This window comes from Anomalospiza imberbis, chromosome 15 (assembly GCF_031753505.1).
Source record: "Anomalospiza imberbis isolate Cuckoo-Finch-1a 21T00152 chromosome 15, ASM3175350v1, whole genome shotgun sequence".
Classification (NCBI taxonomy): domain Eukaryota; kingdom Metazoa; phylum Chordata; class Aves; order Passeriformes; family Viduidae; genus Anomalospiza; species Anomalospiza imberbis.
This window is the reverse complement of record NC_089695.1, coordinates 3,398,222-3,417,023: the sequence shown is the minus strand read 5'-3', so window position 1 is coordinate 3,417,023 and position 18,802 is coordinate 3,398,222. Positions and strand designations below refer to the sequence as shown.

Sequence of the window (18,802 nt, the reverse complement as noted above, 5' to 3'; positions counted from 1 at the left end):
TGCCCTCTCCACAGTACCAGTAGCCGGACCATTTCTTTCTGTAATGGCAATCAAAAATAACAGCTTCCATTAAGGACCAGCATTCCCCTGCCCAGTGCTGCCTGTTCCAGGTGCTGGCACTGCAAGCTCACACAATTTCTCTCACACCAGGCTTGGAGCCCCATCCAAACATTGTCATTTCACCAGGTGGAGTGCTTGTCTTGAGTTTTGAGGCACAGAGCCTGTACCCAGGACCACTCCAGCAAGAGCTGGAGAGGCTGTTTTCAGGTGTCTGATTTCCACCATTAAAAAAGAGGCCATTTGAAACATTTGGATGCTGCCATGAGCAAATAAAGCAGAGAGCCCAACAGCAAATCAGATCAGAAGCCCTTTGAGCTCTTGGGACAAGCCCAGGCTTCAGCACTAGATATAAAACTGTTCTTTGAAAGACACTGATTAAAGTCAAAACTCTCCACAAGTTTAATGAGCTGCTCCTTTGCCTTACAGAACATTGGCAAAAAGATGTCGTGCCAACAGTTCATAGCAAACCTGGATGGGCTGAACGATGGGAAGGACTTTGCCAAGGATTTGCTGAAGGTAATGTGATATAAATAGACAGTGGGATACTGACATTATTATTGCAGTGCCACCTAGTCCTGCTGGGACACCCTGAGCCCTTCAATCAGCATTTTTCTGTTGTTTCTGGAGAAGAATTGTAACCCCCAGGAATGTCTCTGCTAACTTGCAGTGAGCCAAAATAGGTCTGTTCCCTGGTGGTGTTTTATCCAGATTTGTGGCATACCTGCCCTCAGAGCCTACCAGGGGCCCTTTTCCCCCAGCATTTCAGATAATGCCCAAAGCAAGGTACTCCCCACCCCAAAACTCGACCATCCAGCACCAAGACTTTTCTTTGCCTCCACTATCACGTGATGAAATGCAATGTTCCAACACAACCAGTGCAGTACCATGGGATCTGGTTAAATGCCCCAAAGGGAGTATTTTCTCCTGCCACATGGTTTAGCAGCACCACTGCTCTCTGCAGCTGCTGCAGGTCCAGCCACCTGACCTGAATTTCACTGTATGGAAGGAGGTTGGAATGAGAGGTGCCACATCAGGGGTGTCACATCATGTTTGGGGTGACATCTCCATCTCCCAGCAGACCTCACCCTATCCTACCCTTCTGTATGGTCAGGATGACTTCCACATTCTATTCTGCTACCCCATTCCTACTTCTTTTCCAGTGGCTCAGGGAAGCCAGAATTTTGCAAAGAAGGAACTGGAAAAGCTGATTCCAAGGTCATTCATCCCTCCCTTGCTACTCAGTTCAAGCCCCCTCTGTCATTTCACCTAATTAAGACATTGAAGGTGTCGTGGCATATCCCAGAGTCTTCTACCACTATGTGTAGGCCAGGACTCACTAAGAACTAGGTACAGCACCCAGACTGAGTCAAAACCCTCATATTCAGGCTCCTGAGCAGGGCTGGCTGCCAGAGCCCTCTGCTGCTGCTGCTGTGTCCGGTCCAATACCCAGCGTGGCACACAGAAGGAGGGGGTCCAGCAGGACAACAGCCATCCTACTCACTGAGAAATGCTTCTCCAGGACAGTTCAGCAGGGAAAGCATCTCCAAGAACACAGGGTGTGGAGGAGGAGATGTCTCCACAAGCAGACACAGCTAATTACATGTTCTTTTTTCAGACGCTGTATAACTCCATCAAGAATGAGAAGCTGGAGTGGGCCATGTGAGTATATGCTGAGCATTAAAGGGATTTTGTGTCTAAGTAGCTGCCAGTCCTAAGTCATGTTTTCAACCCCAGAATATTTCCTGCCAAGCCCTTAAGTGCTGAAGTCCCTCTGCAGACAGACAAATGGAGTTTATTTATGGCTTAGACACAACAGCAATTGGGAAGGTTGGTGACAGTCTGTGGATCCATGACCTAAAGGAAAGGAATGCCCTATTTGTTTACAATTACACTTGTAAAATGCTGGTTTCTCTCCAGGTGCTTCAGAAATCTTTGCATTAGCAAAGATCTAGGGTTATTTTGGTCATTGAGACTTTTCATCTCTCCCACATGCTTTTTTTTTTTGGGAAATAATATCAGAGAATCACTTAAAAAGAAAGAGACCTTGTGATATGTCTAGTTCAGCTTCCTCCTCAAATTATGGTCATCACTGGGTTCAGACCAGGGTGCTCAGGGCTTTGTTCAATTTGATCCTGGAACCCTCCAAGGATGGGGAACCCACAGCCCCTCTGGATCCATAAACCAATACTTTATCATTATGAGAGTGGCATTTTGTCTTGTCTCTGTTGTTTTGAATTCTGCCCGCTGTCTCTTGTCCTTGTTCCATGCACCACAGTGAAGAGCCCAGCTTTGTCCTCTCAATAACCCCCTCACACAAGGCTGCCATGAGGTCCCCCAAGGCCATCTCTTCTGTAGACTGAACAAGTCCAATTGTCTCAGCTGTTTCTTACGCTGTGGCTGCTCCAGCCCCCAGGTTTCTTGGCCTCAGCTGAAGTCTCGCACCTTGCTGATGCCCTTTGCTGTGCTGGGGGCCCGGCGCTGTATCACGATCCGATGCAGGCAGTGCCGAGCACACGATCACTTCTCTTCGTCTCCTCACTGTGCCGCTGTTACACAGCCCAGGATGCTCCTGCCCTCTGCTCCTGCCAGGACACACCGGCTGCTCCTGCTCCTCCTGCTCATCACCCGGAGCCCCAGTGCAGCACTCGGGTGCTCCCGGCCCTTTCAGCCGTGGCCTTGTACCCCTCTTTTTTATGCCATCCCCAAATTCGAAAAGATCATAATTTGTTACCCTGAAACGAGCCTGGAAACAGCTGACAGGGCAGGCTCCATCACAGGGTCACACAGCACCTTCCTCAGTCCTTCTTCCCCTGCTCTGCCACTCAGAGCACAGCCAGGATCATCAAGGAGGTCCCCAGCTCCAATGTCTCTCGGGGGGGGACATTCCCTTCCTCTCTCCCCTCCCCTCTCTCATCAGTCTCAGACTTCTCTTGTCTCCGGACAGGGTAGGACCTTCTGTGCCATCAGCCCCATCACCTGCTCTCTTCCTCATATTGCCCTGACCAAAAAAAGCATCAGGAGAGGGGTGGATCCTCCCTCCGTGACTCCCTGGGTGACGCGGCGGTGCCAGCGGGGCCATCGCGCCTGGGCTCTGTCGCGAGAGGGAGCTGCGGGCTGCTTTCTGTAAGGGCACTCCAGCAGGAGCGCATCTGCTCGGGATGCGGGCTGTGCTTACACAACGCCCGCCAGCACAGCCCCTGCTCGGGCACATCCCGGGGACATCACCCTGCTCGGGCACATCCCGGGGATGTCACCCTGCCGGGGTCCCGAGGATGTCACCCTGCTCGGGCACATCCCGGGGATGTCACCCTGCCGGAGTCCCGGGGATGTCACCCTGCTCGGGCACATCCCGGGGATGTCACCCTGCCGGAGTCCCGACGATGTCACCCTGCCGGGGTCCCAAGGATGTCACCCTGCCGGAGTCCCGACGATGTCACCCTGCCGGGGTCCCAAGGATGTCACCCTGCTCAGGCTCATCCCGACGATGTCACCCTGCCGGGGTCCCAAGGATGTCACCCTGCTCGGGCACATCCCGGGGATGTCACCCTGCCAGAGTCCCGGGGATGTCACCCTGCCGGAGTCCCGAGGATGTCACCCTGCTCAGGCACATCCTGGGGATGTCACCCTGCCGGGGTCCCGAGGATGTCACCCTGCTCAGGCACATCCTGGGGATGTCACCCTGCCGGAGTCCCGGGATGTCACCCTGCTGGGGTTCTGGGGATGTCACCCTGCCGGAGTCCCGAGGATGTCACCCTGCCGGAGTCCCGCTGCCGCGGGGCGGCTCCAGCCGGCAGCATGCAGATCCCTGCCGCCTTTCTTCACCCACCCTGCTGTATCCCTGCATCCATTCACTCATCCCAGCCAGCCTGGGGCCTGCCTTGCTGCAGGGTGTCCTGCTGGGCTGCAGGCTCAGAGCCGTCAGCTCCTCTGCAGGGGGACAGATGCCCCCCTGACATGGGGGACCTGGGTCAGGGACTCCCTGGCACAGGGTACCTGGTTTTCTGTCAGAGTCCTGGCACCTTGCACAGCCAGGACCCTCTTCTCTCTGCTGGCCTCTGCCTTGTGTCCTTGTCCATCCCAGGGAAGAAGATGCCCATGCCCACAGATCCCACCAGACAGGCAGGTATGTGACCAACAGCAAGGAGCGCAGAGGGGTGCAGCCCAAACACCTGAGCCCCACTAACTCCCCACCCAGGAACAGTATCTGGGCTCTGCCTGAGCCCCAGGGCTCCTGTGGGAGCTGAGGGCTAAGAGCCTCTTCCAAGAGGTGTCTGATGCTTTGGCCCCCTGCTTGCTGCAGTGAGGAATTGTGTTTTACTGCTCACATCCCAGCCAGTGGATTCCCTGAGGGTCAGTCCTCAGCTGAGGTCTGGTCCCAACCTGATCTGCAACCTGAGGTGATCACTCATCCCATTTAGACATTGACATGTGTCAGACAGGGCAGAAAAGCCTGTTTGCTCTTTCTCATTCATGTCTAAGGTACACTGGGAACTATCACTTCCCATACAAGTGCTGATTTCTTGGTGCCAGGGTAGGTCCATCTCCCGAATGTCTGCAGATCTTCTGTTCCTCAAAGATGCAGAGAACATTCCTAAAGGTACTTCACTGTCAAGGAGGCCCCAGGCATTGCCTCTCAGCAGCTGAGAAATGCTGGTAATGCCTGGGTCTTCAGCAAAAATCCTCCTTAAGCTCTGGCTTTAGGATACAGAATTGAAGGCTTTTCCTGTGAAGTATTTGCAGCCCTCAGCATGGGATGTCTGCAGTTTCTTGGTTCAGACCTGCACCGAGTCCCTTACCTGTTCTGAGTGACCTCACAGTGGCACCACTGGGACAGTTACCTGCCACCCACACTCCTCCCAGCTCAGACCACCACTACTGGCACTCTCTCTTTTATGGTCCTGGCATCTCATTCCTTTTTCTTTCTCTGACCAGCCCTGTAAATAAAAACTCTAAACCCAAAGCAAACAGGGCTGCTTTGCACTGTGGCCAAACCCACATCCCCTCCACTGAGTCTCTTCTCTGATTTTGTTTCCAAGTGACGAGGACGAGTTGAGGAAATCACTCTCGGAGCTAGTAGATGACAAATTCGGAGCCAGCGCGAAGAAAGTGACAAGGATCGTTGACAGCAGCAACCCCTTCCTGGACATCCCCCAGGCGCTGAACGCAGTCACCTACAAGCACGGCGTCCTCACCCGGAAAACCCACGCAGACATGGATGGGAAAAGAAGTACGTGACCAGGGACAGGGACAGGGACAGGGACAGGAGAGGTGTCCCAGGCAGTCCTAGAGCCTTGCCCTGGCTCTCCTGGTGAAGGCATTTCCTCACCACATCCCAGGCAACACAGGAAAGATCCCCATAAGTGCCAGGACAGAGGCAAAGGAGGGTGTTTTGAGGCATTTGTAGATAGGAGTGTTTTCAGGAAGCCTCAGTGTTCCCTTCTCTCTGACAAGGAATCTTACCCTGACAGACCTGGTCTTCCATCCCCCAATTCCTGAGCAGTGGGGGAAGGCTGGTTTCTCAGCAGCTGTCTGCTCCAGCCCTGATCCTGGGGGACAGTCCGGCCTGCCAGGCTTTGCTCCTGTCCATATCCTGCCATGTGCTGGCTGGGCAACAGAACAGCCCATAGCTCTGCTATACAGCACATGTAAAGGTATTTGGGAACTGTTAATGAGCAGAGATTCATTAAACCTTGGGTAATTCCTTTTGCTAATTGATATGATTGGCCCAGTCACTGCAGCTGATTAAAGTCTTGAGTAGAGATTACGACCAAAGGCCTCCCTTGCTTCCAGCACCTTCTTAATAGCCCATGCTTGGAGGATCAGCTGTCTGGTGGTGGTGTGGATGGCCCTCACCTCCCACCCCTCTCCAGCTTCTGCCAAGCTCTCTGTCCCCAAGCCCATCGAGATGGTCATGCTCCCTCCTTAGGGGAGCAGAAGCTCCCTTATCCAGCTGCTCAAGTCCAAGCAGAGGAGCTCAAGGAATGTCTCTGCTCTCCTAGCATTAGGTCCAAGGAACATGAACCTGGGTTTGGAGGAGCAGAGACTTCCTGCAAGTGTCAGCTGGTAGCCCTGTACCAGCTCGTGTCTGGCTCTGACCTGCTTGTGTTCCTGCTGGGAGGCTGCAGAGCCCAGCCACTGTCCCTCAAACCCCTGTTCCTGCTCACAAACCAATCATGAGCAATTGCCTGGAGGTGTGGGGGTTCTGGCATCAGTGAGTGCCCGTGGTGGGTCAGGAGAAGGGTTGGGTTTGTCTGGAAAGTGAAGCAGCACTGACAGACATGTACAATCAAATATTCTTCCTTTTTTAGCTCCCAGAGGAAGAAGAGGTTGGAAGAAATTTTATGCTGTGCTTAAGGGGACCGTCCTTTATTTACAAAAGGTAACCATGGGGGACTCTGCCCTTTGCTGTCTCCTGCTGCCTCCAAAGCAGTCATGCAGTCACACACCCAGGCAGAGGTGAATCCATGTCCTAACTCACACATGGACATTGACAAAGCTCCTTCAGAGACCAGAGCTGGAGGATGCTCTGATCTTTGGTGGTGGTGTTCATGCTCAGGGCACTATTCACAGCCTCAAAGGGAGCCCTGGAGGAAGAAGCATGAAGGAGGAAACAAAAATTTCTGCAGAAGGATCCCACCAAGTAGGAGCTGTTGGGGAGGATGAATGAACAGATGATATGGAGCTGGTGAAATAGGATGTTGGGGAGAAATGAAATAGGAAGGTGAAGAGGTGGAGCATCTGACCAGTCTTATCCTGCCTATACTTTTATTTGCTGACATAGATCTGATTATGCACAGCTTTTCTGAGTCTGGCACAGGAAGCCAGCTGATGTAATATCTTTGGGTTTCACTAAAGCTTTTGATACTGTCTCTCACAAGATCCTTCTGGACAGAATGTCCAGCACACAGCTGGATAAACACATCCTGTGGTGGTGAGCACTTGGCTCACAGGTTGGGCACAAAGGGTGACAGTGACAGGGGTGACATCAGACTGGTGACCTGGCACTAGTGGGGTTCCACAGGTCTCCATCCTCTGCCCTGTGCTCTTCAACATCTTCATAATTTATTTGATCATAGGGCTCAAGGGAATACTGAGTAAGTTTGAAGACAATACTAAACTGAGAGGAGCTGATGACTCTCTCAAGGGCAGAGACCCTGCAGAGACACCCTGACAAATGAAAGGCCTGGGCAATCATCGACTGTATGAAGTTAAACAAAGGCAGTGCTGGATTCTGCACCTGGGACAGGGTAATCCTGCATGCACAGACAGACTGGGGAATGAGAGGCTGGAGAGCACCTGTGGAAGGGGACCTGGGAGTCCTGGTCGATGGCCAGTTGAATGTGAATCAGCAGTGCCCTGGCAGCCAGGAGGGACATCTGTGCCCTGGGGACATCAGGCCAGCATTTGGATAAGGTTCTTAGACACAGGGTGGGATTGTTGGGGTGTCCTGTACCGGGCCAGGAGTTGGAGTTGGTGGTCTTTGTGAGTCCCTTTCAGCTGAGAAGATTCTGTGATTCCATGGTTCTATGCTGAAAATTTATATTCTTCAGGACCTTGATGACCTGGGTCCTTCCATGGACTGTCAAGTGACACTTTGTGCCTCTGTCCATCTCTGTTCATTGTGTAGCCTCCTCCAGTCAACACAAGTGTAATTCCCAGATCCCCATGGGACACAAAGTCACCATGGAATAGCTTCCCTGAATGCTCTAGCATTCAGCTCTCTGGCCCTTGGATGCTTGGAGGATTTGCTGGAAAGTCTTTTCTGAGGGAAAATCCAAGGAGACTGGATAGGGGCTCACTTGAATGTCAGTGTGAGCCAGCCCAGGATGCCAAATGTCTGTTCATCAGCAACATAACCCACTGAACTAATCTGAGCTACCTGAGCAGCACATGCTGCGCAGTAACCCATTGAACTCACCTTGCTGGAGCAGCACTCCCCGTGGGTAGATGCTCCTGCCTATTGCAGCATTATCTCCACAGCAATGAGAGTAAACAAACATTGGATTATATAAGAGAGGCAGAAAGATCCTCGGGGCAGCAGGGAGTTATGACTCAGGGCTCGTAGCACACCCCAATGCCTCTCGTGCTTCACCAGGTCCTATGGCACACGTCAAAAGCCAGCAGAAATCTGGCAGCAGTGGATCCTAACTCCCAGTGTGGGTTGCTCTTAGCCCAGTAGTGTTTTTACAGCTGTGCCACTCTCTCCTGCAGCTTAGGGAAGCTGCAGCACACGGGGGAGCCCAGATCTCCTCCAGCCCTCTAAACGTGATGTTCTTCAATCCAGCAGCACTCCTCTCACCCCTCAGTCCTTGTCTCCTTACACATCTTCACATGGAGTTCACCAGAGTCCTCATGCTGAGCCATGGGTTATACATGTGCAGAGTTACCAGCAGCATTTCATGATGTGACACTTTTTCTGGGGGAAAAAAAAAAAAAGACATTTCAACTATCACAGAACCATTTGGATCTAAATGAATTTTCTACCAAGGGCTTCTCTTGGGATGAGTCTGCTAAGAGGGTGTATACTGAGAATGAAATACCCTTTCAGGATGGAATTTTCTTCCCTGGCAGCAGAAGGAGCTGTGAAGCCAACACTGAGTCTCATTGCTGCTGCTGGGGCAAGGCTTGCAGCAGTAACCACTCATTAACAAAGTTCATTATGTTTGTCTGAGGTATTTAGGATTTAAAAAGAGAGCAAGGATAAGGCTGACGTGGCAGCGAGGAGATCAATGCTCTTATCTCAATGACCTTCAGGATCAAGTGGTTCAGAGACTGAGGGCTTTCTTTACGGACAAGGACTGAAGGAACAAAACAGCCAAGATTTGGCTGTGTTATGAAAGTGTCTGATAAATAAGAGCCATGACTGATGTGTAATTAGCAGGAGGGACCAGAATTGCCAAGGATGCCCCAAGGAAGTAGCATTTGGAACAACAACAAAAATAAACTGAAGGAATGTTTGGGCAAAGGATTTGGGGAAAGAGGGGTTTCTTACTCGTGAGCTGCTGCCAGACTGTATTATAATCCTCTCCAGGGAATTCCTTGGGCTTGGCTATAGACAGCGTCTGTCAGGCTTGCAGAGACAGGACAGAAGGATGAGAACACGAAGACAAAGTCCTTGCCTTGTCACTTGCAAACATTCCCAGCACCACAACAGAGCACAGAGCATGGATAAACCTCCACCTGCCCTGTGGATCCTTGGTGTCATTTCTTGCCTGCGGGGTGGTTTGCAGAACAAAGGAATTGCACAATACAGGAAGGAAGTGGTGTGCCAGCCTCCCAAGCTCTCAGCAGAAGACAACTGCAGATAAACATAAGGTACAACCTTGGCTGAGCATAAATCAGTGGGGAAAGATATTCTGATGGGAAGATAGAGGAGAAAGTACCTGCTTCAGAACCACCTGATGTCATGGAGCACAGGTTCAGCCTGCTCCACTCTTCTGCTCTGACCAAATTAAGGATCTAGTCTTTAATAGTAAATTCACATAAGTTGAACAGGGAACTCCATTTGATTTTGAGGAACAAGTTTAGTATAAATAAGACTGAGAGGTAGAGGGAAGGTGGGAGGAAGGAGGGGCTGGGCAGGTGGATGTATAGAAAGGAGGAATGGCCAGATACAGAGAGAGGTGGACATAACAGAGGCAGAAGGGTGGGTGGACAGGTAGAAGTCAATCTGACAGAAGCAATTCAGGCAGCAGCCACAAACCTGCTGCTGATGAGATGTCACATGTCATTGACTCGCTGGTGTTAATTGCTGGATCAGCATGTTCCAGCACAGTCTGCAGAAGCAATTGCTCGATCCCCTAAAGGGATGCAGCAGAGTCTGGAGGAAGAAATGCGGGCTTGGGAGTAGGGCACACCTCTCCTGTGCACTAATCTGCTCTGGGCACTGACTCACTCCATGGCCTTTGGCAACTTACTTCACCTCTGTGAAATGGGGATAATAACCCTTAATCACCACACATAGAGGGGGGTTAAGAAAAATGGTGGAGAGCTATAAAGCATGAGATGCTTTTATACAGAAGTGCTTGAAAGGGTGCAGGTCTTCCCACAGGCTCTGTCCCCAACCAGGAAGGGGTTCCCAGCACAGCCCTGAGCCACAGGTGCTGTCCCATGCAGGCAGACCCTTGCCAGGTGCTCTGGGGAAGGCCAAGATCTTGCCTAGGCTGAAAAGGGAACAGGGGTTCATTTTCCTCATTAAATGGTTTGTTTAGGATGGTAGATGTGAGAGGTGAAGAAAAGAAAGAAGAGGAAAAGCCACTCACAAGCCAGAGCATGAGGAATATCTGCTGGTCCATGTTCCATATTCCCAGCACTGCCCAGGGCTGGTTCTGAGGCCAGAGGAGAGGGCAGCAGAACTGATACACTGGGCTTTCCCACCCCATCCAGGTGCCCTACAAAGGCAGGCACAAGAGCCTTTGCTTGGCAAAACAAGCTTTGAGATTAGTTATGGATCTGCTCACAGGGGTAGGCAGCAGGGGACAGTGACCCAAAGGCACCAGGCTGTCCCAGCATTATCAGCCAAATGTGCCATTGTGACCACCTGGCATTGGGATGAGCCTCCTGGGAGAGCCATCCCAAGCAGAGAGCCTCCAGCACCGCTCACTCCTGCGAACAGCAAGGCAGGAGGAAGAGAGAACCTGCTTCGTTCAGCCTCAACTTGATTTACTGGACCCAGCATTAGAAAAAGAAGATTGGATTTTTCCTTACACCAACACTGACGCCTGAGAGCCTGAAATCCATGGAGGCAATACTTGATGATTCCATTCAAGATGAGGATCTGCATTAGTCAAAGCACTCAGCAGCTGTGGCAGCTTCCTCTTGTCACACGCCATTAAGCTGGACTATTTTGCACTGTATTTTCAGAAAGATTATTTTGAAATAAGAGATCACGGACAGCACAGTCAGATTTATTCAAATCCAGAGAGCTTCAGCCTCAGAAAAATATCCCAAATTGAAGTCTCTCTATAATACGTAAGGCCCAAGCAGCAATGTCTTCCTCAAGCAAATATTTCTCTTCCAGTGGGGTAACACATTAGGTCTTCACAAGGCAAAGCATTTGTTTTTCTTTGCAAAAAAGGCCCATACCTCTGGCTACTGAAATCACCATGGTGGCAAGGTCATCTGTACTGCCCACTTGAGTGTCTCCCCAAACACAGGATGCCTGCAGCACCCAGCCTTCCTCTGCTGGAAAGCCAGGGCTTTTCTTTGGGATTCACCATCCCCAGGATCCTGTGCCAGACATTTGTGGGTGGGCCCGTGGCATTTTTTTGTACCAGGCCAAGTTTCATATGATGATTAGCACAGTATGGCAACTGGACAGGATGATTGCTTCGAAAAATGAGGGAAGAAAGACTTCAGAAGCATCAGGAGCAAGAGCTGAGTGAGCCACATCATAGGCTGGGGAGTGCTGGTCCTCAGTGCTCTCAAGAGCAGCAGAGGGGAAACCGTTTCTGCCCCTACAGCAGAGAACAGCCTCACTGCCCAGGGTTAGCATCCCAGAGGCTGCAGCACAGCTTTTCCCTGAACAGCTGCATTTGTACCACTGGGACATGGGAAACAGAAAACAATCATCTTTTCGCAAATCTGCAGAACAGTTCTGGCTTGGAAGCTAAGGAAGGCTTGGGATGTATAGACCGTCATCACCAGACAGACCTGCCCTGGTGCTGGCAGCCCAGGGCAGTCAGGGAAAGCAAAATCATATTTGCCCTTGGCTGTGGGCACATTAGTCCTGTAGCACTGTAATCATCAGGGCAAGGCATGGCCTTCCAGGGACACCCTGTCCTGGCATGGCCTCTAACATGGCTGGGGTGGTGCTTTGCTTTAGCCAGGACCAGGTTCTTCCATGAGGTTCTTTTTTCACCTATCCATGCATCCATCTGTCCACCCTTGCCATCCCACCATCCGGCTGGCTGAGCTGTCTGCTGCAAGGGCGCCAAGTGGGAGGCAGGATATTGCATTAAGTCACTGGAAAAGTAAAAGGGTAAACATAGGATTGACTGAACTTTTTTTCTAAAAAGTGCTGTGCCAAGATCATAATTTCAGAGTCCCATGTTTGGTATTTTTTCCCTTTTTATAAAATATAAACACATATAGTTACTGCTACATCCCTACTAGTGTGAAGTGGTCCTTCAGTGGAGAAAGTAAAGCAGGAATACAGGGAATGCAATTTGCAAGTGCTAGTCTAATGAATTGCAGGGGAGACCATGCCAAAGGAGCACCTGTACTAAAGGGAGACCAAACCTCATTCAGGGGGGCCACACTCAGAGTGGCAACTGCCCATCAGGCCCCTCACCTGTACAGAGATGCACAGGTTGCAGGGATGCTGCTGTTCCAGGGTACCTTCCTCCACACAAAACTGTAGTGATAGGACAAGGAGCAAAGGGTTTAAACTGAAAGAGGGGAAATTTAGGTAGATATAAGGAAAAAAATCTTCCCTATAAGGGTATTGAGGCCCTGGCACAGGCTGCCCAGGGCAGCTGTGGCTGCCCCATCCCTGGCAGTGCCCAAGGCCAGGCTGGACGGGGCTTGGAACAGCCTGGGATAGTGTAAGCTGTCTCTACCCATGGCAGGGGGGTTGAATGGGATGAGATTTTAGGTCCTCTCCAGCCCAAACCATTCTGTGAGTCTATGAAGAAGCAGCACCAGGGCAGGTGCTCGTTGATATGCTCTGTTGATTGGGAGTTGCATCCTGGTTTGAGCTCTGCACTGTGGGGGAAGCTCTGCAGAAACCTGGCCCTGCCTTGTGCCTCCCCACAAAGCCTCAGGCATGTGCTGTGTTAGAAGTAACTATTGATAATTATGTTTAAAACTTTCATCTCCTTCTTTACATCTTCCCAGTGAACTTAATGATGGAAGCAGTTGCCAGATGTTAATTATTATCATTATCAGCTCCTAGCATTTACTGTACAAAGCAGTGCTTTTCCTGGTCTCGGCACTCTGTGATTATAGCGCAGGGAGAAAGGCAGGTTCATTAAAGCATCCCGCAAATGTTAGTGTTGTCATTATCCAATTAACGTTCCTCTTCACAGGATGAATATAAACCTGACAAAGACCTCTCTGAAGTGGATCTGAAAAACGCCATCCGTGTGCACCACGCCTTAGCCACAAAAGCCTCCGACTACAGCAAGAAGTCCAACGTGCTCAAGCTGAAGACAGCTGACTGGAGAGTCTTCCTCTTCCAGGCCCCGTGAGTCCCAGCCCTCCCCACAGTGCCTGGGTGGGCAGCCTGACCTCCAACCACTGCCAGGCTCCTTCTGACCTGGCCAGACCAGCGCACGCATTAGGGGGCACACCTGGGGGGAGGAAGGGGCTGAGGGTCATTTCTGCAGGGCTGTGCAAAGGATTTGCTCTTAGGTCACAGTTTCTTGGTAGCGTAGTGCCAGACCTTGAGGGCCTTCCCAGCTGTCACCAAGGCAGGCTGAGCAGGATGGGCTGGGATGTGCAGGGCTGAGTGAAAGGGCTCCTCTTGCTAACTTCTGTTGGCGTATTCTGGAAGGGAGAACATCTGTGTGGTGCAGGTGATGATTCCCCTTGTCAGCTTTTGATGGGGAAACTGTCTAAACCTCCTTAAAGCAGTCTCCCCAGCCAGGGTAGATGTTTTACCTGAGTCCATTGCTGAGGAATGTTATGGTGTTAGTAAGTGTCAAGTGTGATGAAGTTATCTTCTGTCTCACGTTTTTCATGTCTTCTGCTGAGAGAGGTGACACTGTCTGTAGGGCTGGGGTACTAATGTCAAGCTAAAGCTTGACATCTGAATTAGTGCAGCAAACACCCACTTGAAGGCTTGGGGGAGGAGTGTCTGGACAGATTTGATAAAGGAAACACTGGAGACCCTGGGCGGTGTCTCACAAATGACATAAATGACATCCTGCTCTGCAGAACCTCTGCTGTGTGGCTCTCGCTCTCCTATGAGCAGGACATCCTTGGCCCTGGCCTCTCCACAGCTCTTCAGGAATGCACCCAGAGCTGATGAGGAGGGCAGGACTGCCCTGGCTTCGAGAGGCAGACAGCAGCCCTGAAATCATCAGGGCACCGTAGAGGAGCCAGTTAGACAGTGCTTCCCTGTTCATAACCTGGCACAGAAGTGACATCAAAGCAAGGCCACCGGTGGCCTTCCTGAGCATGGGTGGCTCTAGGGCTGTTGTCAGCTGTTGTCCGGTCCTGGTTCAAGAGAATATACAGACTCCCTTCTCTTCTCCCCTCCTCCATAACAGAAGTAAGGAAGAAATGCTCTCCTGGATCCTGCGGATCAACCTTGTTGCTGCCATTTTCTCTGCTCCAGCCTTCCCAGCTGCAATCTGCTCCATGAAGAAGTTCTGCCGCCCACTCCTGCCTTCATCCATGACCAAGCTGTGCCAGGTAATGTGTGAGAGGAGTGGTGGAGGGGTGCCCAGTGCTCAGCAAGCCCTTTAGCTGAGGGTGAGCCCATCTGCAGGTCCCCCTGTTCCTGCCTGATGGACACACTCAGGTGCTCAGTGCAGGAACAGGGGAGTGGAGTGGGCAGCTTGGACAGATGTGGAAAATCCTGGCATCTGGCTAGTGTTCCTTTTGCAGTGGCTATAAACAGCCCTATGCACACACCTGCCTGTTGGTTCTGGCTTGTTTATTGTTTTTTGCCCATCACATCCCAGCACCTTTCAGTTGCTGGAGTGGAACCAGCAGAATAGCTCGAGTTGATGCTGCAGAGCCCAGCAGGTTTGGTTTATATCATGGCACCCTCTTGTTTCTGGAGCTCAAAATCCACAGACAAAAGGGATGTCTGAGTTCTAGTCAGCAGGGAAGGTTTTTTGGAAATGAGGGAGCAGGGTGCACCAGGCTCAACTAACCAAGAGCATCTGCCAGCCAAAGAGCAGGTTTTGTTTCCCTTTCCAAGGAAGGCCCAACACTTCCAAAAAGCAGAGACACACTGCCACTGCCCCCCAGCAAAGGGGCGACAGCCTGAAATGTCAGGGCAGAGACACAGCTGCTGTCTGCTGAGACAGATGTGGCCAGATGGTCACCTTTGTCTGAGCCCAGATGGGGAGGGTACTTCTATCTCTGAAAAGAGCAGGATGAGCAGCTCTTGGGACAGCACTGCTTCTGTCTGGCTGTTACAGGATGCATGTTACAGGAGCATTTTGTGCTTATAATGCTAAAGATGCCTCGATGCCAAAGAAATCCACTCTTGGCACTTGAGATACCTGAGTTTTGCTCTTACTCCAATACCTGTGTTTGAGCTGCTCCTTATCAGATGAATTTGCAAGTGCACAGCACACCTTTGGCTCCAGCACAGCAGCTGAGCTCACGCCCCTGCAGAGAGAGTTCCCCCAGCCACAGGCAGGCGGAGCACTTGGGTGCTGCACTCCCACGTTTTAATACCTGACACGCTTCTCTCGGCAGGAGGAACAGCTGAGGTCTCATGAAAATAAAATGAAGCAGATTGCAGACGAATTAGCAGAGCATAAATTACATCCTGTAGAGAAGAGCCTCAAGTCAAAAGAGGCTGAGGAATACAGACTCAAAGAACATTACCTAATATTTGAGGTAAAGGAGCTTTCATCTTTTCTGTGACAAATGGTACCTTGGCTGATAGAGGAGAGCAGAACTCCAGAGTGAGTGCTGTGGGTCTGGGAGAGCGTGAAAGGAGAGAGCAGGACAAGGTCTTGGGGCAGCAACAAGCTTCACTGTTTTGCACTGAAGCTGAAAAAAGAAGTAAGAGCCATTTCTTTCCCTCTGTGATTTCTAACCAGAGGAGGGGAAAACTGACAAGACTTTACTGTGCTAAATTTTGACATTTCCTCAGGTCCCAAGTATGAGAGTGGTTCAGTTTTCAGTGTGACTCAGTCTTTTTCAGCAACATCAATAAAAAGCAAAGGGAATCCCTGGGAGAATTAATCCTGTTTTGCTGCAACCAGTTTTGTAAATAAAGCCAAACCCAGTGTTACAGCTGATTACAGACCCTTTGAGGATGCATGTACATAAGTTTTAACTCCCTGTAAAGTCTAAGAAGCATTCAACTGTGGGAGAAATGGGGTATTTTGTTCCAGTGAGAGTTGAGCAGGTGTGGTTGTTGCCATATAGGTGTCAGTGGGAAGGGACTGCTGGAGGCCTCTAGTCTTGCTTCCAGCAGGAATCTGGATTATTTCTAGTCTTAGCCTAGACTGAGTGTGCCATTTAGTGGCTGAGCCCCAAAAATCACTAAGGATGGAAATATTCCATCTCCCTCATGCCAGGGCTGCACCATCGTTTTGTGTAACACCCAGCCTGATTCTCCAAAGCCACAGCTTCCAGCTGCTGGTTCCCTTGTCTTTGGACCAACTTTCCAAATAGTTGCTGCTGCCTCCCTTTTTCCTGCATCTGGTTTTGGATGCCTGCAGAAAAGTCTCTATCTGAGCTTTTCTCTGGACTGCCTTTTCAGTCTTCAAGGAGAAGCTGGCACTTCCAGGGCATAATTCATCTCATCTGTCTTATGAGATGTGCTCCAGAAATGCTTGTTTCTTTGTGCTGACAAAGAAGCCAGCACAGGCTGCCTCTGAGATGTTAAGAGAAAGGATGGGTATTACACAAGTCCTCCAAAGATCCCATCTAGCATTGGAACAGAGAGGATGCCTCCCTTTATCCTGTGCTCTGTGAGGAGCATTGGGGGCACAACTCAGCAGCAGTAACTGAACCACTGGATGGAAACAATGACAAGCAGAAGTATTTTAACCAGTCAAGGCAAGCTCCTAAATCAGGAAGCAGCAGTTCTGTTGATCTCATTTTGCCCCCAGTATCCTCCTTATACAATCACAGTGGCAGCCAAGACCTGTAAAAGCAACTGGAGAGTCCTACACAGACCCACACCCACACCCACCTTTCTCCTCAGACCTTTGAACAATCAGTCTGTGCACAGACCAGGCATTGTGCTGGGGTTAAATCTGTGGGGTGTGATTAGTGGGATGCTGATAGGATGGGTTTTCCTGCAGTAGCTGATGGAATTGTTTCTGCATGCCGCACACACCATGGCCTGTCCCTGTTCCCAGGCTCTCTGTTCCCTCTTTCCCTGCAGAAGAGCCGCTATGAAACGTACATCAACCTGCTGTGTATGAAGATAAAAGTGGGGACAGATGACCTGGAGAGGATTGAGACCAGTTTCTTCAAGGTGGAAGCCGATGACATTGCTTTGCGGAAGACGCATTCCAGCCCTTCCCTGAGCCAAGGGCACATGTCCATCAGCTGTAAGGCAGAAAAGGACATTTTAGAGCAGAACACTTAACAAGGAACATGTGCACGGGGGGATGAACCGGCGATGCTCTGCGCTCCTGGACTTAGATTGATGAGCACAATTTTACTTAGGAAATTATATGAGCAAACTGTAGACATGTATGACATGGGGATTGCTCTAGTGAAAGAAATCAAAGAAGCTTTAGTTGACACTCTCTGACAATGCTCTGGCATTTCAGCATCATCTCTTCTTCATTCTCAACTGCACCAGTGGCTTTTCTTTCCCTCCTGCTGCAGCCTGCACAACAAAGGGATATGCTGGTTCTTCAAGGGCTGGGTCGCTCTTTCCTCCACCAGCCCTGGCTCCCTCCTTCCCTCCCTGGAGTCCCCAGCAGTTCATGGTCACAGTCCCTGGCAGTGCAGGAAACTGAGCCAAAACAACGTCTGTGGCACCACCAGCGCTCCCAGAGAAGGGCACAGGGTGGCAGGGGCACATCCCTGCCCCAGGAGGAGCACAGCGTGACAGGACAGGTGTAGTGAGCTGGTCACTGAGCGGGCAAGAGGCGTCTTCAGCACGGCAACGTGGGAACGTCACCTGCCCATGGCAGGAGAAGCCTGAAGGGCCCTCTGTCACCTTACCCTTTTTATATATATATATATATACATATGAATATATATAAATAAATATATATATATAAGGAAACTTTAACCTGGGTTTTTAACCTCAGTGTGCAAGTGAAGGCAAGCTGCCTGGGGAAGACACTAGGGACGTGGAGGGTCTGACCAGCCCACCAGGATGTTCTAAAAAATTGAAAAGCTGTGTATCTATCTTTTTTGTTTCTTTTTCTCCTTTTTTTACTCGAATGGAAATCCCACCTGGCTTTGCTGTGAAACATCGCTCTCCCATTCCTGCTTGTTCAGACAAACTGCCCAAGTGGCTGCTGGTTTGGCAGCCACGGGATCCACCACTCTGGGTTCGAGGCACAACAGGAGCCGTGCGCAAGCTCCGGCGGAACCTTTGTGTGCAGGAGTGATCCCACTGCCCGTCCCTGCTGTACTCCTCCATCCTGCGATGCACATGCTGTACTCTTTTAAGTGGGAATTGTGTTTCTGTTCCTTTCTGCTGTCTGTGGTCCAATGATTTACTGTTGTGCTGAAGTGATTCCTCTGCATTTCAATGCCACGACTGTCCTCCCACACTTTATTTATTTCACTGTTTCGTTTGATCCTTTATCTCAGATTGCTTTCTTTCCCCTGGGTGAGTTCACAGTAATCAAGTTCCAGTTTTGAAGGATCTTGTAGCTGCTAATTACAGTCATTTATTGTTTATATTTTGCAGCATTTTTTAAACAAACAAGATTTATTTGGACCTTCAATGTTTGAGAGCCCATGGACTGCTGTTTTCCATGACAGTTCATGACACTAAAAACCTCTTCTCAACTTTATCGCCTCTTCTTTTATCTCTGTTTCTTTGTACAGTTTGATAGTTTATTTGAAATGATGCACTAAGAATCATGTAAAAAAAGAATAACAATAAAACTGAATCTGTTGGTAAAGAGAA

General features: G+C 50.4%; 1 protein-coding gene across 1 annotated transcript in view; it reads left to right on the top strand.

Moving 5' to 3' along the window:
* PSD2 (pleckstrin and Sec7 domain containing 2) overlaps positions 1-18,802 on the top strand; it is a 54,104-nt gene extending 35,302 nt beyond the window's left edge. Inside the window, exons 9-16 of the mRNA XM_068205560.1 lie at positions 487-576; positions 1,676-1,719; positions 5,097-5,287; positions 6,369-6,439; positions 13,089-13,246; positions 14,274-14,418; positions 15,439-15,582; positions 17,087-18,802. Coding sequence (XP_068061661.1) covers positions 487-576; positions 1,676-1,719; positions 5,097-5,287; positions 6,369-6,439; positions 13,089-13,246; positions 14,274-14,418; positions 15,439-15,582; positions 17,087-17,293 — 1,050 coding nt within the window. The 3' untranslated portion in view covers positions 17,294-18,802. The remainder of the gene's footprint in view (positions 1-486; positions 577-1,675; positions 1,720-5,096; positions 5,288-6,368; positions 6,440-13,088; positions 13,247-14,273; positions 14,419-15,438; positions 15,583-17,086) is intronic.